The 26,540-nt window shown below is 39.2% G+C and overlaps 1 protein-coding gene across 1 annotated transcript; it reads right to left on the bottom strand.

Moving 5' to 3' along the window:
- Nucleotides 1–4,280: 4,280 nt before the first annotated feature.
- Nucleotides 4,281–26,540, bottom strand: LOC115390221 (voltage-dependent calcium channel gamma-5 subunit). The gene is made up of 6 exons (XM_030093992.1): nt 26,506–26,540; nt 12,855–13,096; nt 7,171–7,257; nt 5,758–5,898; nt 5,472–5,617; nt 4,281–4,592 (listed from the first exon to the last, which is right to left on the bottom strand). The coding sequence occupies exons 2-6, from the start codon at nt 13,048–13,050 to the stop codon at nt 4,329–4,331; spliced, it is 834 nt and encodes a 277-aa protein (XP_029949852.1). The 5' UTR covers nt 13,051–13,096; nt 26,506–26,540; the 3' UTR covers nt 4,281–4,328.

The following is a 26,540-nucleotide window of genomic DNA, read 5'->3' as shown; positions in this document are numbered from 1 at the left end:
ATTGAACACATTGTGTGTCTATTTTCAGGTAAGGCAATGTTGGCAAAGAAACAGTGGGAAAATTATGACTCGTAAAGCAATTTTTTTTCTGCACATTTTTGTAAATAATGAGTCGTGCGTCTTCATCAAATGAGCACTAGATGGTGTTGTTGTCCAAAGAGAATAAAGCGGCCGTATTCAGTCACAATTACACTTAATCCAATGGTTTTCTGCTTCAGTGGAGCAGGAGTGGAAACTGGAAGCGTGTAAATCTAAACTCTGTTGCTCTGTCTATATGTTGATGACTTCCAGCAGTGAAATTTACCAGCAAATTATCTTTTTATTGTCAGAGGAAATCAATGTGGAACTCCACCAGCTGACAGTCAATACATGGAAGTGCTGTTTCAGTCTGTGGATGATGCACAGGATGCAGATGAACTGTTTCCATCCAGCTGATAAACATGATTGCATCTCATTCACCCAGTTGGATGAGTGCCAGCTGTCCCAGAGTGAGCAGCTTCACACTGACGCTGTGTCTAACAGCGTGTGGCAGAGTTCTGACCTTCTCACTCTCTGAGGGCAGAGCCGCACTAATGTGGACTGACTGTTCATGGAGGACGTTACTCATCTTCACTAAATATTTGTCCCTTTGTGTTGCCTTCGGTTATCTCTGTTTACTCTGCCACTTAGCTGGAAACCAGTTTGACTTCATATGATATACTGAAGTAGATTTTTTTTTCAAAGGAAATTCCAACTGAAAAAAAAAACAAAACAATCACGATCGGTCTCAGGAGCCATTTAGAGTGGTGTTTGCATGTTCTCCCTGTGGATGAATGTGTTTACTCTGCTTTTTAACCACTTCTTATGGCCTGAAGATGTGATTGTGTTGCTGCATTTGCTGCTTGGTAAGCTGTCTGGGGTGAACTCTGAACAGGAGATGAAAGAAGGGGGTTTGTTGAGTAACACTTTGACTGCTTTATTTATGCCTAAACTCAAGCATTTTCCCAATCTGGAAAGATGGTTACGTTTTGAAAGTTTGTAGTTCACTGTTTGTCTTAAAACAATCTTACAAGCAACATTATACCTTCATGACCGCTAACTAACATTTTCTTACTGCTATCTAAGGACTATTCATTACATCAGTTCTTTCTATTTGCCATAAGTCAAAATGGGGTAAACAGACTTTAAACCAAGAAATAAACATGGTTAAAACTACACATTTTATTAAAACACACGTTTAGAACTGCATTTACCACAGAAACATCAACATTGATACAAGTAACTGTAACTGAGTGCAACAGATGGCTTTCAAGAAGTCCAGTATTCAACCACAAGAGTACGACTTGCCGTGAGCGCATTCAGAGTGAGATTGTGGGTTCAGAGTTAATCGCATAACATTTTTATTAAGTCAATTTAATTTGTCACTGTGGGAAAAATCAGTTATTCAAATCTCTCCACGGCGCTATGACAATAAATAGAACTCTCTATGCAAGCAGTCACACAATAAACAAGCTCAGTGTTTTATCAAATCCAATTAATTTTTATTTCATCGAGTATACACTGTCCATTGCACATTTAACAGCTTGAATATGACAGACCGTAAAAATACACATATGTTGACATCTCATGTCTGACTATGACACTGTTGGAAAACCTTAAATGAAAGTAAGCATGACGTGACGCAAAATGTCACTTTCTCAGTGATGCAGGAGGCGAAGCAGTCGTCAAATACAACATTACAACCATAGTTTTTACTGCAGTATATACAAAAAAAAAAGAGTCTATGTACAAGCTGATGGTTTCGATATTTACAGTGTTTTAAATCAACAAAATGTAACAGGTCTCTATGCCAAAAAATGCTGAGAGTGAGAATTTAATTTGACACAGTTTGTGTTTATGTATTTTATTGTGCAGGTGGAAACACAATGATGTAGTGATAAAATGTTGCATGCCATTAATATTATATGGAGTTCACACCATGCAACATTGTATACTGACAATAAATATAAATTCAATAATATATCAAACTAACATGAAATGATGGCACAAGACAAAATGTATCTGCAATATGTTTACTCACACTTGATGCTGCATGAAATGTTTATATTCAGTAGTTTGTTGCTTAAACTGAATAAAAAGCTATTTCTCCATGGCCATGTCACAACAATGACTGTGGTCTATTTGAGTGTTAACATCTGGAGATAATCTTTAATTATGTTGGGGAAACTACAAAAATATAAATGCATAAGTGGTATTTCTATAACTCTGTTGTAGACGTATTTTACTCTATGAAGAATAATCTCAATTAGCAATGTTTCCTTCAGCACATCTTACATTCACTTAACTCCATATGAAAATAGTGTTTCAGATAATCGAACTCATTCACATTCCACCTTCATCCAGCTTCATTCTTTTTCCCTTTGGTTTTCTCCACTAACCTATAGTTTATAACTCATAACAATCAAACTTTTTTGTTCCTGCTGAAATCTCGGTTCATTGGTGCATTTTCTCTGATGGTGAGAAACATAGAAGTATTGTATGAATTGCTTGGTTCCGTTATGTAAAGCATATAGAGCAGTAAATCTGCATGTTTCATTCACAATGATGTACGAGAATACACCAAACGTTTCAATCAGGGTTAGTCAATTATCTAGTTTGGAACAGGAATCAGTACGAGAAAAATGATGCTAGATTCAAACCCCAACAAAATGAGCCGAGATGAGCTTTTTCCTCCCACCAAAGACAAGCGCATGAAGTCGACTGGCGGTGCTGAACTATCATACGTGTGTTTTCTGCCTCCCTGTTTTCCCTGCGATCAACTAGCAACCTGTTCAGGGCTGGAACTTGGACATTAGTCAGCAGGGATTGACTGGAAGGGGCGAATGGGGATGAATGTATTTTATTGGACATAAAAAGAAAACTACTGTGTTGTTGTTGCTGCTTTCTTATGCATTTCTGTTGCATGAAGCAGGCTGTTGTGGCATCAATTAGAATAAATCACATCATTATTCCCTGAAATAGAGTAATTTATGGTATCCATAAAAAAAAAAAAAAAAGTATTCCAAAGGAAAAGCTGTCCCGCATCATGAAGTGTTCATCCATCCATCAGTGTTACAGTATCTCTGTTTTATGGAGCTGATTCCTCTTCCAGATAATACTTGCTAAAAGGCAGGGTCAGCGGGTCGCCAATCTCAGCTTATTCACTATTATTATCAATAATAGCAGCAACCAAATGTTCTTTGAACCCATCTAATGTCTCCAAAGATTTTTTTCCAAAGTGCAATGTGGATCAGATGATGAACAAGAATCATTGAATAACCCTGATCTGTATTCAAAATATCCAAAAGAATATGTGTGAACCTGCAGTGTCTAATAAATACTGTCCCTTTGGTGTCAATACTATGATCAATGCAAAGTATCACACACAGTATATTCAACTACACATGATGTACAGAATACAAAAGATAAAATCTGGCATCACTCATTTAATGCTTAAAATCATAAAAAAACTAAAAAAAAAATTTCTCCATGAGGAACTATTGTACCGATTGACTTCTGATCTTCAAATTGATTTCAAATCATAAGAAATTCCTGCCAAATGACCAAAATACTTGAATGGTGCATGTGCAGTGCCTGTAGGTGATCGTGACTTTTAGAAATTGGATGAAAATATGTTGAAAACTCAATGAAAAGGTCTAATGATGTGTGATACAAGCCAAATTCTACTCACAGCAGGTCAGCCTGTCTCTTAAATGGTCTCTTTAAAACCTGGATCAACACTTCTCAAGTGCACTGACACAGAAACATAACATCTGTAGAAAAGAGAACTTCACTAGTTTTACTTTAAGCGGTTTTGAGTTTTATGAATCACAGATGAACACTTTTTTAAAAGATCTTATCAAAGATCTTATCAAATTGAAGAACGGATTCAAACTTCTAATCTTTTTTTTTTCAGCAAGTCTTAACATCCAGATGATTTCTCTGGTTACTTCCCAGCTTCTAGTGAAACTACCCTCAGTCCTGTTTGGTCTTAAGGAGAGAAGCACTGACTCTGTATTCTTTCTGAACTTCACAGATTGCAGGTACAACCTGGCCGAACTGTTTCCTCTGCCATCTTCTTGCACCTCTTCCTGAAGTACGGAGCCGGGGATAAAGTAAAGTCACTAACCTGCAACTTAGTTTTTGCTCCCTACAAAACCAAAAATTTTGGATTAAAACTGTCAGTAGAGAGGATAGAGATAATTAGGTCACAGTCACAAGACTCGGAGCGAAGGCTCCAAGTTGGATAATATCAAATCATGAGACAACATCGTGCTGAAATCTCGGCAGACCCAAGTGACCTTCTGGCCTCAGCACGGCGACGAGGACATCTGTTCGTACTCCGGGCACTTGAGGAGGGCGGGGTAGTGTGAGGAGTTCATCTGCAGGGAGGCCTCGGAGGAGATGGAGGAGGGGCTGCGGCCGCGTCCCGCCCAGGCGTCCGGGTGGAGGAACTGACCGGAGTAATCTGAGCAGTTGCTGAGGCGAGGCCGGTAGAAGCCCTGATGGGGTCTGTACATCTCCTCTGCAGTGTAGCGCTTCATGAACAAGTACACTGACATGACGCCCGCCGTCTGGGAGGGGAGGGAAGTGAGGGGAGGATTTAAATTAGAGAGAAAATCCACTATAAAAATGCTGACCGTAAATTTCACAGCAACAAAAATATAAACCTTTGAATCTTTGCTTTTTTGAGCAATTCAGAGATGAATATATGCAGTACGTATAATGTATAAATGTGTTTCATTACTGTAGATTTTTACTCAGATTTTTGTCAACATACATTTGTCGAAATTGATATTTTGATGAAGAAATAAAACATCTTTCAACATTTTACCCCAGGAGCAGCACATACACAGGCAGTCCTTAAAAATCTGCTTTTTTCACCTTGATTCCAGGGTTCCATCTTCTACCTACTGATCAAAATCTGTTTTCTGTCTATAATAGTGGCTTTAGCACTCAGTTAAATGTGGATTGTACTCCATTACTGCTACAGAGAGACAAAATATAACAGCAGTAATATTTTGCTTTTCATACTTTCCTTCAACATTTTGAAATGTCCTTAATCTTAATCTTATTGAAATCTGTCTACTGAAAAATTGTACATGGCTGGTCACATACTATTACAAAAATTGAATTTGATATGTCCAACTTCATTTCTGACAAGTGTGTCCTCTTATTTACCTAAGTAGTTTGTCTCTACAAAACATCTGCGTAGCAGTGGGAAAGTTGCAAACAAATTACTACAAATGACAGAAAGTCTTTCCTTGAAGGTAAAGTATGTTTTACAGAATCAGAGCAATGGATATTTGCTATATCTCTTTGAGGGTCGAAACTATTTTGAAAGTAATGAGACGTAATCTTGTGCATGGAAGTCAGTTTTAATAATAAGAGTAATAACTTTAATCTTAATTATTCAATTATGAAAAACACACACTTCTGTGATGTGCTGTTACCTCTGTGAGCAGGAAGGAGATGGCAGCAAAGGCAAAGGACCAGCCGTATTTGTAGCTGAAGTAAGCCTCATTAGTTTTGGTCCTGTTCAACATCTCGTCGTTAATGTTGGAGATGTACAACACCAGTCCGACAACCAGGGACAGGCCTGAAGGAGAGAAACCTCAGTGATTAAAAACACAGCTGTATGCACCACTGTACTCTCTTTGTTTCCTGTTTTTTTCTTCTCAGAATCTTTCCACTGCTTCTCTTTAATCACGTGTGGGAAATCGAGGACGGAGAAGTTACCTGACAGGATGAAGAAGATTCCAGAGACGAAGGCCAGTATGGTGTGATGTGGTCGGATGTGGCCGATGTTACTGAGCACGAATCCGATGAACATGAAGAAGAGGCTGACCAGAGGAAAGGGCGTGGCAGATCGAATCATTTCTGGAATTAGAAAGACACAAAGTGATCAAAGGGAGGTTGTGGCCTTGCTGCTTTTTGGGAACTAAATGAGGGGAAATCTTTACTGATGTTCAACCTGGGATATCCAAATGACTGAGAAAAACATTAATTACGATGTTTCTTTAAAGTGTGATTTCATCCAATAATTATTATGTAAATGATCAATAAAAGTTGTGAATAAAACAGACTAGTCTGACTTTAACAACTGTTTTGTTGATCTGAGTATTAGTAACAGGAATCAGTTAAATGTGTTTTAATGCTCTCTTTCCTTGAGGAAAGAAGACACTCTGGTCTTCGTAACACTGAAATCCTCCTCAGCGTTGCTTTTCGTGATTCAAACCGTGAGACAACTTCATTCGAATCATTCCTTAACAATAATAAAGTATGAAAACAAAATTAACCACACTTTTTCACAACTCTCATCTTAAAGTATATGTTCAAGGGTTAAATACATTCTATTTCATTTCAACACTTTGCTACTTTCATATCTTATGTTCAACTTTCTGTGCCATCGTCTTTTGCCCCTACCTCCATTAATTACAACCCTAAAGCTTTTATTAGTGTGTGACATAATGTAATGTTTTTCAAAAACAAATCTTTTATTCATGCTGTCAATGACATTTTGAAAAACAAAGTTTAAAAGGCTGCAGAATTATTGTCTTGTGAGGTGAAACACTGCAGTAGAGGGGATTTGGCTTTCTCAGGTTCACTCAGTCATTTTATCAGGGGTGGCTATATCTCAGTTGGTGCAGTGGTCTTCTCACAATTGGGATTTTGTTGGTTCCAATCCCCATCTCTCCCCGTCCACACATCGAAGTGTTCTTGAGCAAGACACTGGAATTGAGTGCCTTGCATGGCAGACGCCTCCACTGGTGTGTGAATGTGTGTGAATGGGTGAATGTGACATGCAGTGTAAAGCACTTTAGGCTCTGCTCAAGCAGTGTAAAATGCACTGTATAACTATAGAGCATTTTACCCTTTGTGTTTAACAGGCTCTCTGGCTCTAACAATGCAAACGCAACAAGTTGTGTATTTGGATTTGTGGAGCAATAACATGACTTTCATCAGATTCAAATCATCGATCACAACTAAATTTAAAAAAGTAATACAGCACTGGGAAAAACAGGATTATGAGAATTTTCAAAATTCTGTCGAAGCTACACAATATACACAGTTATTCACTTGTATATGTAGTGATAGTCTTTCCTTTAACATGTAATGTGCATTAACAGCGCCCTGTAAGCCGTTACTTACTCAACACACTAACAGTGGACTCGGAAGTCATCTGGACGTTAGTGGGCATCACATACTCGATGGTAAAGCACCGTCCTTTCTCATCCCCTGGAGCAAAGTACAGAGAAAAAACTAATCAGTAAAGTTTCAGATGAAAAAATAAATGTTTACCCTGTTACAGGAGGCAACTGATGTAATAAAGTGAAAATCAGAAGTTACACGTTAATTGTGGCAGATTTGATGGTTAGACAGATACAGAGAGGCGCATTTTTAAAGAAATGGCTGCATTATAAAGTGAATGAAAAACATAACGGTGAACATAATAACTCTTCAATTTTAAGCTGGGTTCACTTTTATGTGCTTAAATGACATCACTTTATTTCTACTGTGAGCATCCTGAAAGGCACTGAAAAACGATTCCAACTCAACAGCTGGTTTCATGTGACACAGAGTTTGTGCTGCCAGCGGCGGTGTGAGGAACACCCTCGGAAGATTTTAGCACCTTTTGCATTATCTCTTCATTTGACTCATGTAATACAAAGTCTGGTACCAGAACACACGAGAGTCAGTGAGCGTGTCTCAGCACCTCATTAACACACACACCATGAGGTGTTGCATTAGGTGACATTCTGCATTTCAGCATATGCAATTGGATTTTAAAATACCAGCACAGATTGGAGTGAATCCCCATAAACACTGATTCAACAGACCATTGAAGCCATCCTATGAAGAATGTACATATCAAAAGCTTTTTTTTGCTGCTATATTTGTGTATTATTTATTAATTACATATAATGAAACGACAACATCCTCAGCCATGGCACCATCAAGACCTCTAAAGCAGAAAAAGTCTGTCTTTATTATTCAGAAAGTTCTTTACTCATCAAAAAGTAATCAGCTGTTCCATCGACTCGGCCGCTGAGTCTAACTCTGTTTCTGTGCTGATGGTTTCTATGGTAACGGCCCCGGCTGTGGCTTGTTGTTACTCTGTTGTGTTTTAACAACCTCCAATGTGGCGCTAGAGGTCACACGAGGTCCCATGAGGTTCAGAGGAGGTCACTCGTGATTAACCGTGACCCTTTGAAGACGAATTAGGGAATTTGTTTGGCAAAGAAGAAAGAACAACACTGTGAGCTGGGGAGGGATTTTGGCGTTGACCTTGTTTTTCCCACTTTCACATAGATGGCTTTTTCTTCATTCTTCTGTTAAACCATCTGTTTTTTCTGTCGAAACGTGGACATTGTGACTTTTCCTCAAAGTGTAAATTGTCGGCTGAGTCCAGAGGAGACAGATCTTCTGAGTGTGCCGTACCTTCGTTCACTGGTTGTTTAGTTTCACCAATACAAAGGTCACAGTGTTGGCTGCTCTGTAAGTCATCTCCCAAACGGCTTTTTATTCATGGTCTAATGTTGTTAAGCTTTCTCTTTCTCACCAACCATGCTGTTAACCTTAAGAGAACATGCTGTTGCTTTCTTTTCAGTCAGTATATGACAATATATATTTTTTTAAATGTATGTTTTAAGGGTCAAGAATGGACAACAGCACTTTTTATGAATACATTTCCTGATAGGGAAATTTATTTCAGTTTTAGAGCAACTTTCAGTTCTGAATTATATTTGAAAAACAATTTGTCATTATTTTTTTTCCTGGTAAGTGACGCAGCTTAATTTAGCTCGTCGAGCTTTGCAGAAAACCTGACAATAAGTCCCTCATTAAAATCATGTGTGTTGGAGCAGGGAAATATTAAAAGATACAAATTAAAAATACATTCAAGGCACTGAATTATGTATTGCATAAACACAAAACTATATTATTTAACAATATTAAACTACTGCTTGTTGGTCACTTTCACATGTATTTCTTGTTTGTTGACATAAAGATGTAATGTGAATAATGTGTTCACGCTGGTTGTGTGGTGTACGTGAGGTTGCTGTGTTTCCTTATTAAATGCCTTGTGCTGTAATGTGCCTGCACAGCTTCTTACACTTTTATTATTATAATTATCCACCACAACAGATGGTAATTTTCCTAGTTCATTCTGACATGACTGCTGGAGTGGAAAATAATAATTATTACTGAAAAAAAATTGATGACACACTCTCATAGCAAATTGAATAGCTTATTTTCTGTCAGCTTCAGATCACAATGCAATACAGAGGTGTCAATAACATCTCACGCTGGAATAAAAAAATGATCTAAACCGGTGTGAACACAGGTCAAAATGCATTGCTGCCTAATTGGTGTTTTTACTGCTGTGACAACATAATGTGGCCGCGATCCGTAACTCTTTCTGGGTCAAACATGGTGCACCAGAACAGTTAACTGGGCAATAAGGCCACTCAATCAACTCTAAAACACCCACTGAACCATCAGTCCATTTGTAACATCGGTCAGCTTCATGCCAGGAAGACATCTGTTACCTAATCACAGCTGGATTGCCTACATTTTCTATTAGATAACAATGAAACCGATCGACTGAGCAGGTCATTGGTGGACCATGGGTTAATGGAACAGTTTAACAGTGAGTGGAATAATGCTGCAGGTCAGTCGTGGAGTTACACTTAAAGAGCAACATACTGTTCACATGAAACGCACACTCGTCTGTGTTGTCCATGTATAAAAGTCCAAACATTATACTGTTGTGAGTTTAATTTAAATGAACCAGTGTGAATTATGCATATGTACAGTAAACAACTAGAAGATTCAGAATTTCAAAACTGATCGTGTTGCAAAAATATACACAAAGAAATGGCGTTTATCACAAGAAATACGGAGCAGAAGTCGTTAACCTACAAAATACACCTTAAGACAGCAAACAAAATAATATTATAACATCATTAAGAAGATTTTCAAGTCAAGAAAAACAAAATTAAACTCCTCCGAGACCTAAACAAAGACATTATGAAGTTAAATAAAAGACAGCAGAGGTATTTTTCCCACAATCGATCAAAAACACAGGATTGTCATTTAATACAGTTTGCTGCAAACAATAAAAGAGGAGCTGAGATGGTAAGAGTAAAGTTGATACCTGTTTTACTCAGGGACAACACTTGTCTGGAAGGTTTTGTCTCTAAGAAAAGATTAAAAAAACTAACAGTTAGTGTCTCTATTATCCAGTGACGAACTCTGAAGCATGCCTTTGCAAAGTTGGAACTGGGGAGGAGAATTATTTTTGAAAGTCTCAAAGGTGTTGAGTCATGCATTGTAGAAATAGACAAGATTTTCTAACTCATTATTAATGTGAAGTGCAGAAGGAAAGTAGAGGAAATGCAATCAAGGAGCAGAGGGTGTTTTTTTCCTCCCTGCAATAATCTTAAGTTTCACAAGATGTAAATCAGCCAGCTGGGAAATCAGGAGGAAAGCAGGCTTGTTTCAACTGGAATAAAAAACACTCGGCACACTGAAGGGTCTTTAAACATGAAGCACATATACATGTCGTTTATGCAGCAGTTTGACGGATAGAAAGAAAGGGAGGATCGGGAAAAAAAACAGTGTTGCATGTGCAAAACACAATGTAATGAAATTAATCAACAAATTCACCAGATTCACCAAATTATCTGTGCAAGGTTGTTTAACAACAGATGAAAAAATATTTCAATTTATGTCTGTTCAAAAAGCAACAAACTGACTATTGAATTCAGTCTTAATCACATTTATTTCTTTAATATCACATTACTTTTTTTGAAATCAAACTTGCACAAGATATTTTGGCGAAGCTTGTATGCGTCTAAAATGTTGAATAGAGGGTTTTCCCGACGCGTCATCGACCTGGAAGTCGCCATCTTGGAGGTACTCCGTACCACAACAAAGCACGAGTCCTAAGGAAGATCCAGAGCGTGATTAAGAAAAATGGGGTCGGCTCTTGGGCTCTTGGGCCTTGGGCTCTCGGCTCTCGGCTCTGCCCGCCCCAGGCGTCTGGCGCCCGGGGTGGGCCGGCTCCTGCCGGTCGTGGCTCCGCGGGGCCCGGGCCCCGGGACCGCCGGGGTCCCCGGCCGGGGCTTTCCTCTGCCCCATTTCCGAACTGGAGCGTGGACGTCTGCCTGCGGGAGCGGCTTGGATCCGGGCTCTGGGATGACCGCCAGCTGTCTGGGCTCTGAGGGTCTCTCTGGCCTGCTTCTGGCCTTCTCAGGGGTCAGAGGTCATATATGCAAGATCACTATCACCATCACTATCACCATCATATTTGCATGATCACGCGGATCTTTAATCACTCTTCACATACTCGGTTACTTTGTCTTCTTGTGGTGGTTAGACTAATGGTGATCTGTAGTAGCCCTCTCTTGATGCACGCCCCGAGTTTACTACTAGTTACTAGTCTGTTCACTACTATGGTTCGTCAGGGAAAAAAAAAAAAGAAAAAAAAAGAAATTATATATATATATATATATATATATATATATATATATATATATATATATATATATATATATATATATGGTTCTGTCAGTTTTTGTGTTGGTTGTTGGCTCTGTTTTGGTGTTGTGCCCCCCCCCCCCGTTCTCCCTCTCTTTATCTTTCTCTCTTTCTGTCTCTCGCTCTCTGAGCGTTTCCGTACCGGTCCTGTCCGGCAGCCATGCCGGATGCCAGCTTTAAATAAAGGCAGCAGCAGGAGGACATTCATTCTCGTCCTGCTGCTAACATTAAAATCTGTTCAGATAGTAAAAGGCTACAATCATACAATATTGCACGCCTCAGCTGCTGAACAGGACAAGGGAAAAAAAAAAAAAGAAAAAAAAAAAAGGTAAATTATTGCCGTGTCATTGGTTGTACGAATAGGTCAGATCGAGAAAAACATTTGGAATTCTATAGACTTCCAAAAGTTATAAAAAACCAGGGTGAGGAATGCCAAAAACTATCAGAGGAACGGAGGCGCTTGTGGTTAGCAAAGCTTAACCAAGAGCTACGAGGGAAAAAAACTGGACAACATCCGAATTTGTTCGGCACATTTCTTGTCAGGTAAGTGAAACAGAGTGCAGCAGTTTAAGCTCATTAATGACTTCATATGTTACTTTGATCATTCATAAACGTTTAGCTTCTACAGAAATTTGAATTTTTCTGTCCCTAGCCTTAAGAGATGTATTACTCCTGAAGAAAACAGTTTGTGCTACATTTTTAAAGTATTTTTCATTTAAAAAAAAAAAAAAAAAAACATATTTCAGCTATCACACTATTTGTAGCCATCATCTTGGTAATATTTGCATTTTAGTAATCAATTATTTAGATCCCCCGTGAGGATCCAGGAGGTGGGAGCCAACTCGTACGGCTCTTTACCACCAATAAACTGTAGCTTCTCAAAATATCAGACTTCCTCTTGTAACCCAAGGCCTTCCCGATATTCCTTTGCTTCTTCAGTCCGTTTTGACGAGCTTTCTTGTGCTTTCAACATGGCTGAACGCACTCAAATTGTTCCATAACACACAATCGCGACTACTGTCAGTATGATTGTTTACACTAAGTATCTCCAATATGGCGGCGCAGCGAGGATACCGCCCAAGTCGTGACGTCGGTGAAAACCCTCTATACATTTTCACAACATCAGCTTCAGTGTTATTATAAAATAGATGAACACACAAATTAGCCAAGTAAACTGATGAAGTTTCATACATCATCTGCAACTTATAAAATCAGCTGAAATGTAAAGTTAGTGAAAGACTTTATGACTGACATGATGTGTCTGGTGCATTTTTAAATTTAGTTTAACTCACCGGCTAAGAAGCAGACCCTCCACAGCCCCGAGTGGAGGGACATGCGTATCTCCGTGCTCTGGTTGAGGGGAAGGATGACTCCTTCTTCCAGGTAGAGCCAGTAGTCGGTGCTCACGGCGATCCCCAGCAGACCGAGGCCGCAAACAGCGAACACGCTGCTCAGCAACGTCAGCGCCTTCCTGCCAAACAGGCTCATGCCACGGCCTTCACAGCAGGTGGAGCACTGCTGGCTAAAAGGGGAGCTACAAAAGGGAGAGACAGAGTACACAGATATCGTGGGACTTCACCAGACTGAAATAGACTAGAACTGTGAGAAAAATTCAAATGCAGAAAAAGTAAAAAGTGACTTCATAAAAGAAGGCTGACTTCTTGAAGTTCTCTCAAAATACTGAAAAACAAAGCTACTGGCTTCTTGTGAGTTTGTCTTACAATGGGGACACACCACCGTGATAGCAGGAGACTTTCTGCTTCAGCAGAGAAGTGTGTTAAATATTCTCTGCCATTCAAATCTTACAGTTGAATTTATCCACATGACATCATGCAAGACAAAAAGCTCAGTTTTCCAGTTGGTGTCCATCTTTCTTTAGATTCACCCCCTGGGAAGCCTCACAGCACATTTGTTTCCCGGTGTTTTCTGCCTCAATAATCATGCGCGACTCCTGATATCTGCTTTACTCCACAGCTCCGCTGTTACACACAGCAGTGCTGAGTGTGTGTGCGTGCGTGGTTGTGTGCGTGAATGTTTGAACTTGCTGCACAACAACATGGATCTGTTTGTAGCCCACATTTGCCGGAAACTGACACGCTGTGAGATTGGGATGCACATTAAAAGGAATTGATTTTTGCATAATGAGCTCTCAGCATGCGGCCACATTAAGCTCCCACTGTGAGACTGGGGGAAGACGGAGGGAATTTGTGAAAGGATTTTGAACTTTTCATAAAAGTCTGTGGCATTTAGCAAACCCCTCTACACGGATCAACTTTTTGACTCATGCCTGGATTTAAAGCTTCAGGAGAACAAAGGAAGAGGGATCTCCACACCAACACAAGCTTATGGGGAAGAACAAGGGCTTTAACAATCAAAGCAGTCAGTAGATGAGTTGAAGTGCAAAAAAAAAAAAAAAAAAAAACTTCTTTAATGAATGTCTCAGCAATATATTTAACAAGGAAGAGGTGTATAAAAAGCTTATTTTTTTTACTTAAGATCCATATATCAAATACGTATAACTGGTTCCAGTTGTCAGGGAATTCTAATAATGGCACAGGCTCCATCTGAGGTATTAAAAATCTGCCCTCAAAGACTTTGACTCATGTTAATTAATCTTTGTTACATTTACAGTAAATTCAGTCATAAAGATGTGTGTTCTAAAAAATAAAAGTGGTTTCACTTTTTTCATGTCAACAATGACTCTTCAGCTCAGATCAAAGGTAATCGTGGAGTTCCACAGGGTTTAGTCTTAGGACCCACTCTTTTCATATTATACATGCTTTGTGTATGTAATACTACGAGGAAACACTGCATTGACGGCCACTGTTTTGCAAATAAAACATAACACTATCAATGAAACCAGATGATACTGATCAATTTGTCAAAATAGAAGCTTATTTTAAAGTTATAAAAGTCTGGATGAGCTGAAATGTTCAGCTCCTGATATCAGATAAAAGAGAAGTTATTACAGTTGGCACAAAACATCAGAAAGAGAAAATATGTAAACATATAGAAACACTGGATGGTGTCACTTTGACCTCAAGAACCACTATGGGGAACCTAGACGTTACTTTTGACAAGGACTTATCCTTCAAATTTTAGAATATTTGAAACAATTTGACATGGCTTCACCACCTTCACCAACATAATGTCTCACGTCAAAATGCTAGCTCAGAGTGACACTGAGAAATTAATCCATGCATTTGTCATCATATCTTAAAGAGCTGTTAGTCCCATATTACGCCATCACAACACTTGGCTCTCGGAATGATGACTTCCTGGAAGTTCTAAAGGTAGAATGGGAGGCAGAGCTTTCAGCTTTCGGGCTCCTCTCATGTATAACCAGCTAGTAGTTCTAGTTTGTGAAGCTAACACAGTCTCTACATTCAATGTTAGGCCTAAGACTGTCCTATTTATTAAGCTTACATTTAGGATTGGTTCAGGCCACCTGAGACAATTTTCTAATCATACTACAATAGGTTTGGACTGCTTGGATACCTTTACTGCACTGAGCACCTCTTCTCTCCTGTGCTCTCTTCATGCCATCACGTTTCACTGTTATATATCATTAATTTCCTGCTTCTCTGCTGTTTGTGGTTTCTGTTTTCTCTCTCTTTGTTCCCTTGTGCAAGATCTCTGACTGGACTCTTGTAATCTTGGCCTCCTGTCCCCACCAGTGAGTGGATTCATGACTGTTTGTTTTGACAATCTGTTTGTTGCCACTTGCTCTCTCTCTCGCCGTCATATCCCTTTCTCTCTCTCTCATTTAACCCCAACCAGAACAGTGGAAATCCTCTTGTTTTAGTTTTGGATTTGTCAGTTTATTTAAGATGGCCTTCTGCCTTGAATTTGGCCTGCATTTGACTCCTCTATTCACAGGCCATTTCAGAGTTAGAGCCGTTGCTCTCACATATGCAACCATGTTTATTTATCTTTTCTTAAAGTTGAAATTTAAATAATACATCTATTTGAAATCTGTCATGAAAATATATTTTTTGTTTTACATTTCTACATGTGAGTTACAGTTATGATTATTCATGTGTTACCTTGTTTGCTTTGACTGGGGACCTTGATTACACAGCCTGAAAAGAATAAAGCTCTATGAATTTACTGGCATGAATCAGCTCGGTCATGACTCCAGATGGAGTACATTGGGCTGTCCACTAATCCAGAGCTTTGTGGTTTGATCGCAGTCTCCACATGCCCTTTTGAAAAACGGTCTGGGAGAATTTGTGGATAACACTGGACCAGATGGAGAGGAAGCACCTTGCATGGCAGCGTTTCTGTGCAAATATCTGAATGTGGATGTCGATGCTGCAGAAAAAACAACCCACAACTGATCCCACATTTTAAGACAGTAAAATTTAGAATAAAAATAGGAATTATTTGAATGAACACTACAGCAGTACAAGAGGAGAAACATCTTTTTGTTATTTTATGGTACAGAAGATGGTGAAAATGTGACCTTTAAACAACGATCTACAAGTAATTCCTGAAAAACTGAGTATGGTTAGACGCGTGTATGAGCAATCAGAGTTCACTAAAGCAAAAAAGGAGAGACAACTCTTCTAAACTTCAGCTATTAATGGATATGGTGCAATCAGTGGCCATTCATTTATGGTGTGCAAAGTAAATGAATACTTTCCACTGAAGAAAACTTTCTGACATACAGTGCTTGTATGTGTATGATTGTGGTGGTGGGGAGTGGTTAAGCTCGAAGGCAAGGGAGAAAGATGGTAGAGCTGGCGGCAGAGAGGGGTGTTGGGGAGAGATAATTGGGATCACCTGTGGCTGATTATCGATTGTCTCCCCCGCTAACTGTCGCTGTGCTGGCAGAGACAAAAGAGAGCAACTCCAGGAGGGATGCGGCAGACGAACTGCAGGTTTTTTGTGTGTAGACCGGCGGGAAGTCTGAAAAGGCTCTCCAGTGATTGGTCGATGTTTTTTGCGGACCGTAGTGAAGCCTGAAAAGTCTCTCCATTCTTATCTATGTAGGACCCTGGAGTGAAAGTAAAGGACTGAAACTTAATGAGATGATGATGGAGGTGGCTCGATTGCAGCAAGGCAAGGCTGTGGCCGACCGGCGGTGCCTGGAGTCGCAGGTTGGGTGGTCAGTGAGGCAGACCCAGCTGCTGGACGGCCTGCTGTCCCGGTCGCAGGGCACACCAGGGATTCGGCCCAACCCTCCGCTCGAAGGCCTCACCCTCCCCAGGATGATCAACAAGGACAACCCCCAGCAGTTCACTGAGCTATTCGAGGCGATGGCGGAGGTGTGTGGGTGGTTGGCAGCGGAGTGGCAGCAACCCCTATTGACCAGAGAGGCACAGACAGCAGTGCTGAGCAGCCCGTGGCCCGGAAGAAAGTTTTGTCTGATAATACAAGTTTGAGCCACTGTTTTAAATGAGAAAGAAACCGCCAGAGGAATAGTTAGTGTTTCTCAATTCCGGGTGTTGGAAGAGGCAAACATCTAAAATATGTTGGACAGGAGGGCCTGAGGACGGGAAATGAGAAACAACCAACATTTTCAGAAGCTCCAAGTGACCAAATAAAGCTGTAGCATACATGACACATAAGTATCATCATTTAACCACCAAATTTGAGAAGAATTACAGACAAAAGAAAAGTTGACTCCAAGTGCTAACACGTTTGGTGTCAGACACTCCTTTTCAAATGACCATACTATCTGTATTAAATTATCCATCTAGGCACCAAGTACAAGCCCCAGTGTCACCAAGAGTCTGCACATATTCCCAACCATCTGAACCACTGCAGCTATAAAAACCAGAAGAACAAGCCAAAACTCTGCAGCTGCCCAGACAGAATCATCACTAGGCTATGAGAGTACAACCATCAGTTAGTCAGGTATGTTGTTGTGATCCAGGTGAACTGATGCTCTCATTCCATCTGTCGAGATGCGAGACTCATGAGCACAATGAGACCACTGCAATGAAAGCTGTGCAACGACAACACTACAGGTCAGATTTGTCCGCGGTGTAGCGACTAACACCATTTGACACCAACAAACATTATAAGGACAAGCAAAACAAACAAAAAGCAAAAAAGCTGAAAATTTAAATACACAACATGCACACAAAAAATACTGTACATGGTTTTCTCTGCAAGTAAGTATTTTATGACCTTGTGATACTTTCTTGTTTTTTTTTTTTCAGAAATGAAAATTTCATAAATTTATTTACAGCACCTTTGAGTCATCTCTAAAATAAATCTAGCAGTTTTAGTATTTTATGAAATATGTTCTAGCATTTCCTCATTCAGTGTATAAAAGTATATTAGTGGTTATGAGTAGACTGCATTCAGTTGCTGTTTTTCATTTGCCTCACAGTTATAGACCCCAGCCATTTTCAGTGTTTTGCATTGGAAGTGATTAAAGACTCAACACCTTTAGGTCGGTATTCTGAAGGTCTCTCATATTTTTTTCATACATGCTACATACAGTATTGATTTTACAGAAGGTAAAAGTTTTAGCAACTTGTAACTGCAGCTCTGCTCTGCTGCAGTGTTGCTCGACATGAAAATACACTGCTCATGTGGGTGGAATTGCTGGTTCCATATATATCCATACTGCTTTCTTACAAAACACTACAAAACTTGTGAACTCAGCCACATGTCCACAGCCACAGCCATGTGTCACCACATTCAGTCCTGCATGAATACTGATCATTCTATTTTTTGCTGCTATTTCATTAGAACTATAAATGGTGTCTGATCTCAGGTGAGAAAAAAAAGGATGTTTTTCATTGAGAAAATTATTCTCATTAAAGGTTCAAAGCCACTGGGACAAAAGCTCCTCTCACCTCCAAAGAGATCCACAAAGCAGCGGGCTCTTTCCTGAATAAATATCCCTTCGATGTCTGACACAGGACAAGAGACGACTGTTGTTGAAACATGATAATAAATTCACCTCAGCAAAATGTCATTCAAGAAGATTATATGTATAAATACAGTAGCCATATTTGTTTTGAAATTCATCTAACCTCATAATAAATGCATCTGCTTAAAGGGCGTTGCACTACGACTTATATTGTCGAAAAGTATGAAAACATTAAATATGAGGTTAAATAAAGTGACACACAATGCTGACATTTCCAAATATTGATATGATACCGAGCAACGTCACCAGGAGCCCAGGGGCCATGCTGGTATTAAATAAAACAGATGTACACCACTGCCAGAGTAAAGGGCACATCACCACCAAAAGTAGGACAATTCCTTCCTCCTTTCTTAATATGCACAGAGCATTCTGTCACCCTTAATTTTAACACAAGATTTAACACAAAATGCCCCATTTTCCACCTGCAACAACAGGATAAAATCAGCAGCTTTCCAACATTTGTTGGCTAATTTTGATAATTTGACAGAATTTTTTTTTTTTCTGGAGCATAAATTATATAGAAATTTTAAAAATTTGTTCAACCTGCTTATACCTATATATTTAAATTAAAACAAAATTATAACATGTCAAATTAAAGATTGTGCCATATATTTATAGGAGTTTTTTTAATCGTATATGGCACAGATTAGAGCATTGCCTACTTCTTTATTTTTAACTGAACATTCACTAAATTAATATGATTAGCAAAATCACAGCTCAAACGACTGTAAATCACGACTGAATATGACAATTAACTGTGTGGGCCCAAACAATAGCAAGTTTAAAAAGCAAATATTTCATAAATCTCCAACATATAAAAAGAGACACTCATTTGTTTCTGTGTGTTTGTTCATGTCTGTCGAGGGTTCATCAGTGTCACAGCCAGGATCCCTCTTGGCGTGCTTATTGACCCAGTTACTGTGGCTGTAGGAGCGTGGCTGTGAGTGCAATCCCTCTGCTGCATCTCATGTGGACAGGCAACTAACACTGTGTGAGTTAGTTCCCGTCGGTTGATGTTGCTCGGGCTGGCTGGAGGAGCCCGAGGACAACAGCAGTTCAATGCACGAGAGGGCAGATATGTCATCAACCCACAGACACAGCTGGGCGAATCTGGCAGCCGCCGTCTCTGCGCGGCTGGGATCTGCTTTTCCAATTTCCACACACACGCCAAAGTGGAAAACACAACACTTGTCAACAGTAAACATCCACCGCATTCACATATTAATGTCATGCACGACCTCGCGGAGTCACAAATGTTCGTGGAGTGACAGTCGTAGAAACATAAAACACACGAGCGAATAATGACATCAAAAAGACAATTTCAGTGGCCCACAAATTGTCTGCAGTCAGTTCGTATTATTCTCATGGTACATGTTGAGAACAAGACAGAGAGGAGGCGTTGTGGGTCATCAGTGCTTCAAAGAATCTCACTGGATGTTTCCATGTGTTTAATCATTGATATGCAGGAAGAAAACAACTGTATTCCTGCTGGTCTAAGGACAAAACCTTAACTCATGTCAAAAAAAATTCATTATTCTATCTTATTTTAGGCTTTTCTCAAACTGTAGACAAACTTGATTTCCTTTTTCTTTTTTCAATATTAGAAGCACCACAATTTATCACAAGTTCATTTTCCAGTTTGTTGACATAAAAGGTTGCAGAGGACTGACCTGTAAGTTGACTTGAGTTCTTCATGAAAAGCAATTTAGAACATGTGTTATCTTGTAATGTAGATTCATCTTTCATTTTTTGAACACATTAAACAGTTCTCTACAAACTAAGCATATGACTTCATCTTTGAGTTCAATAAATAAGTAGTTATATGTCCACCTTGCAATGAAAACGCCACATTCTCTATTAAGCTCCCCTTTTTCTATTTTTTTTAATTAATTCATTTTTTTTTTTTTTTTACTATGAGCACGTTTGTAGGGTAATGGTTGATCACCCTGCCAGTAAAGGTGCCCACAGCCACAAACACCACAGAGTGAAATAAACTAAAAGCAATGCCGTCATCCTGCATGTACTGTGTACAATCATTTTGATTTGATTCATTATTTCTCACTGACCTCTCATGGGCTGGTCAGGAACGACCATAGAGCCACATTTGGCTCGCAGGCCATTTACAGTTTAGAAAAAAAAAAATCTTCATTTCATGTTACAAGCTCAAAAGTGTACACTTTCATTTCCTCAATGGTCTTGAAACCTCATGTTTGCGAATCCATTCATCCATTCAACAACTTCTTTATTGCTTTATTCACTCCAGGGTTGTGAGGTGCTGGAGCTGCACTAACTATGGATGAAAGCAGAGTACACACTGGACGGGTCTCCAGTCCTTCACACCGCAAACACAGAGAGACGGACAACCACACACGTGTGTGCACACACACATGCATACACACAAACACATTTACACCTACAGGCAACTTCGAGACACCAATTAACCTTGCATGCATGTTTCTAGACTGTGGAAAGAAACAAGACTACCTGGAGGAAACCCAAGCACATGTATGGAGATCATGCAAACTCCACACAGAAAAACCTAGCTGGACTCATTCTCGTCCTGAAATTACATCAATAATATATTTTGCAACATTAAATGTTCAAACCAATGTAAAAAACAAAGTCAAAAACAGCTGAGAGTACAATAAAGGTCTAATCATGTGCAATGTTTTAAATATTTTCCTGCTTTAACTCACATTGATATATTCACGTATGATGGATAATTACAGCTATTGCTTCAGAAACACATTAGCAAGTTGTGGCATTGTTTCATGTATCACTGACATTACTCTAATCATAACCTGCTGCAGCTCAGATCAGGGAGTCTGCTGCCATGCCAGGTACAGCTGATGATTTAAGTCCGGCAGTAAGTAACATAAACAACATATCAGCAGTCACGGTGCACACAAAATATCCCAAATGCAAAGTCCAAACTATGTTATTTTTTTCCTCCACAGAGCTCCCAGGAGCCTGAATCCTAAAAGAATGTAGGACTTAGCAAAATGATTCATTTTCATTGATGAGGGCACTGAAATGAATTTGGAGGAGGGAATGTGGTTCAGTTGTGAGAATATTCTCCAAACTTTTTGAACCATTTGTCCCTCTGTCTCTCTCAGGAAACATAAGTTTCATTGCTCCAATTACTTTGATAGAGATCTTCACAGTACAGAAGAAAACCTGCTGGCTTTGACAGAGTGATCCCCAAACCAACATGAGAAGTTGAAATGCTTTGAATAAAAGCTTGGTAGACGATACCTAAAGCTTCCTGGCTGACATTAACACAGCGAGTCAGACTGATGTTGACTTCAGTGTTGACATAAAAACTCAACATAACTTTGCTTCTCCAAACCGAGGACAGGCTGACCTCCATCTGCTTCTGGTGGTTCAAAAACTGAGCGTGTATTTCACACAACCTCACCTCGAATAATCCTGTTCATTAAACCCGTGAAAAGGCACTCACTGACAAAAAAGCAACTCTTTTTTTTTTTTTATCTTTAGTTGCTGTCTAAAGCTAAGAAAAGAATAAATTCACTTTCTTTGTAATTGATGTAAAGTAAACCAAAATCACCATATTTCATATCTTATACCTTAAAGGTGCTGTAGGCAGGATTTTGCTAGTCAAAGCTAATTTTTCTGTGTTTTCTTTGGATTAAATGTTAGAGTATCCATTGATAATCCTTTAGGAGTGTAGCATAATTGCACTACCGCGAAGGCGCAGCATTTCCATCTGCCTTTGTTCTGAGCTGAAAAGGAATCTCAACAGCTCCAGGTATCTTTGACCAATCAGAAGAGCCCATGAGACTCTAACCGTGATTGGTCGAGGGGCGTTCGTCGCACGTTCTTGTGCGAGGGGCTTAACTTGTGTAAGGGCGTGAGAAAACAGGCCAGGATTGGCTCTGCTGGGTTTCAAATCGCCATCTTAGATGGGTCAAATTGCCATCTTGCTTAGGTAACCCTAAGCAAGATGGCGGAGATGCGGAATCCTGCCTGTCTATATATAAAATACATGTCCTTGAAGGTGAAGTGTTGTATGGCAATGTAATATGTTATTTGCAAAAAAAAAAAAAAAAGGCCTAAATATAACCTTTGGGATGCACTGGATGTATGTTTGTGAATGAACATGCTGTAATTTGCCTTATATTCATGCATATGATGTCAAGCCATTATAGAAAATGTAAAGAAGTTTGGTCATTTTTCATAATTCTCACCAATTCTCAAAATCCTATGCAAACTCTACCAGTCTCAATGTTCAGTACTGCATTAATGAAGTAATTACTGGTTTTCAGAAGAAATAACTAATAAAGATCAGTGTCCTGTAAACAGTTAACTAAAGTCATAGAGCATAAACTTGTGCTTTTACCTGGCACAAGTTGTGGTTGCTCAAACAAAAAGAGAAAATCAAGTTTTGATGCAGTTGGTGAGACCATTAAAAATAATATTTTTCTTATTGTTTCAAATCAGCACAACATATTTCTTGGTTTTCTGGTACACTGACAAATGTAGCAGCTAAAATTATAATTATTTCGCGAAGCACTTCTTTTCTGTCTTCACATCGAGCAGTTTGCAGCCTCAAGCAGCAAGCTACAACAGCTTCCTAGTGGTCTAATTTTGGAAACTTCTCAGTTCTCTTTTGAAGCCATATATCAATAAATAAATAAATTAATTAACACGCACTGTAGTCCAAGACAAATCCTATCTGTTTCTCAGACTGCATACAGTGTCTCCTTGAGCAAACAGCAAAGTTCAGAAATGGCAATGATGACAAAATTGATGGTAAAGTTGAAGTTTCTGTGTCAAATTCATGCCTCTTTCCCATCAAAATGAAATGCAGGATTTAGGGATTTAAATCAGTTCCTTGGCTTTTCGTGTTACCGTACAGCTGCATATAGATGGATGAACCAGCTGAACTGACGTCGGAGGTATTTTCTTATTTCACCCTCAAGAAGTTGGTGCCGTGTGAATCAAATGCACTACGTCTCACTTCTGTAACATCAGATGATCCTAATTGAATGGGGCAGCTCTAGATATAGCCCAGGCCTTTCAGATTGTTCAAAGGCAGTTCCCTTATGTCTTTTATGAAATGATATCAGCTTTGAGCTGTCATCCCGTGAGAATTCCTCCGTGCTTTACAACCAGAGTGCGTAGAGATTTTTCTGTCAGCCAGTTTGTTCCCTAACCTCTTCTGATGGTCATAAATATGCAATTAATAACATCTAAGTAAAATCCTGAACCAAGGCTGAATATTTCAACTGCAAACTGAAAAAAAATGCTTTGTATACGGTATGTCAAAGGCAATTATCTTCAGGTGCTTTATTTCACATTGACATAATTGTAGCAGAGACGGCAGATGGCTCTATCTAATTTAATAAAACCGAAGTGAACAGCGCAGTAGTGATCTCTAAAAGGGTTGACACTCCACTGACTCAGGCATAAAAAACAGTGACCCAAAGCAAAAAACACTAACATCCATTTCTCTGTGTTTGTTGTGAGAACAAGTCTCCCATTTAGAAGTGCTTGACTTGGCCCTGTCGCCAGGCAACGCTACACAGAGAAGCCTCCGAATTAGTGAAGCATGAATGGGCTGATGAGCAAGTCCCAAAACAGGGCTTTCTATTTGGTGGTGTGCTTTACATGCTGGAGTGAGGTTACAGAGGGGAGGGTGAGAGCGACACAGAGACACAAATACATCCTAGAAGTTCACACAGGAAGACACATTACATGCAGATGTGAGGGGACAAAACAGTGAATATGAAAATCTTGTCTTGGAACCAAAGAAGATACTTATACTTATCATAATGGTTGCATTACAGCGCCTTCAATAGCTTGTGCAATACAGCTGCATCATTAGACCCCATTCAAGTAAGTGCTCAACAAGGACAAAGTGCTTTGTAATACCAATCTAAACTGATGTCCAAAATTAGACTTGAAACTTTCTCACTATAGTGTTTCCAAAAGTGAGCACACTGCAGCTGTGATCACCACTGCCTTTACTTTTAGAGGGTACTCCCTCCAGGATGTCCATCCTGGAATTACTAATGTGCAGCCAAGAGAGTGGCGTCATGCTTTGTAAGACACTTGTTAAATGGGAGCATGTTTCAGGTTCACACGACTAAACCATCTGGAGCCTTTACTATTGAAAATCCATGTTTCTAGACATGCAGCTTCCTTGGGAACAAAATGATGGCCAAATGTTCACATCAATCTAAACAAAGCAAGATAAACTCACGTTTTTAGTAACACATTATTATTTTTTGCATTTTTTCCCACTAAGTGATCACATTTATGATCAAAAACTAGCATTAACAGTACACAGCAAACATGTCAGTGAGCACTGACTAACTAGCATTTAAGTTGGCATACATGTGATGCTGTCACAGTTCAATATTCTCTATGTTTTTAAATTAGTTTCCCTTTCACTGGGTTGACACCTAAAAGCAGTGATGCTGTGGTGTTAATGAGACACAAAGTGAAGCATGAATGGAGGAGTGTGTGACTCCATTAAGTGGGCATGTGAAATGTGTGTTACAATGTCTATCTTATTATTAAACAAATAACTGTCCAATTAAGCAACATGAAGAACCCATACCAGAAACACAAAATATTAAGTTTAAATAAAATGATAAATCTTAACTTGATCAAAAAAAGAATTCAGCAGAAAGCCACGTTGTTTTAACCCGACTCAAATAAATCTCTGACCTCTCAGTTCCTTTGTGAACAGGCATTGTCTACATAGACAAATGCAAGGAAATACTTATTCTAAAAGCTGTAAATTGAAACTGTTCATGCAACAAGTAATTGGGAATGTAACTCTTGAGTTATAATCTGTTATTTTTCAGAAAACGCAATTTGACCTATATTTTCCTCCTTGCAATCTGTAGTTTTCTGAAAAGGTCCATGTAGCTTAATTGCATCCAGAGCTTGCACTGGAAATTTAACTCAATTTCAGTATTTCATACAGAGGAATTGATTTTCAATGTTATTTATGACAAGATAGTGGTGGATAACTTCTAACTACTGACTGACGCAGCACAACAGTGAAGTGGCTTCGTGGATTATAAAATATGCAGCAAACCTGAATATTTTCCAAGCATTAAAAATATTCCCTCAATTGTGTCTGCATGAAAACCCTCTTTTAGTAAAGTGCATGCATTCTGTTAGTGTTGATTGGTGTTTTGACAAAATCTTTATATCATTTAGAGTGTTTGATTGTTGGCTGAGTCCTCCGCGGAGTAACGATCAGCTGTTTATCTCTCCAGCCGTCATCGCGGCTCGGAGCGCTGTCCGTGGTGCTGAAGCGCTCCGTCAGTCCAGAGCAACCACAGCCAAACGCAGCGCGTCCGCACAAACAGATCAAGCAGACAACGTGGGTTTGGTGTCTGTCGTTGCTTGAATGTCCATAAGTTTCCTTTAAGTTGTATTTATCTATCCTCTCTTTCCACTTTATTTTATCTAATCCTAGCAAAAGATTAGTTGGGTTAAACCGACTGTATTTGTTTGTAAATAGAAGTGCAATATTTGCGTATGACAAAATTATGATCAAATTCAAAAAAAGGAGTATAATTTCAAATACAAATTAGTTGTAGAAAAAAAGGGCGGCACGAAGCACAAAATAATCTTAGAAATGTATAGTATGTCTCGAACAATTTTTCAAATGTCGATCATAAACAGTGCGATAAAACGCTGTTCTTTTGACTTCAATAATGTGTTACAGTAAAGCAGGAAATGCAGTCACCACACATAAATGTCAGTCAAGTGTGTTCATAAGTTTGTGAAAGAACCCTTTCTTCCTCCATATCCAACATTTTTCAATCTAAAGACTTGATGTTTAGTCTAACTACTAAAATTAAACTAAAGGAGGATTAAAACGTCAGTTCAGGGGTGACAGTTTCGTTGTGTGAATGTGTTTGTGTTCATTATTATGTTTGTTTTTTTAAATAAAATTACAATAAAGACAATTGTGATTGTTCTGATTCAGTCTGGGTTTCGAGAGTAAAAATATTCCTTAAATTCATAACATTCAAAGAGCTGTCACAGAGATTTTTTTTTTTTACCTTCTCGAAGAAGACTCGCTGAAAGAAGCCTCGGT

The sequence above is a fragment of the Salarias fasciatus genome, chromosome 6 (genome assembly GCF_902148845.1).
Source record: "Salarias fasciatus chromosome 6, fSalaFa1.1, whole genome shotgun sequence".
In the NCBI taxonomy this organism is placed as follows: domain Eukaryota; kingdom Metazoa; phylum Chordata; class Actinopteri; order Blenniiformes; family Blenniidae; genus Salarias; species Salarias fasciatus.
The sequence above is the reverse complement of the archived record's forward strand: the minus strand, read 5'-3'. Positions and strand labels throughout refer to the sequence as shown.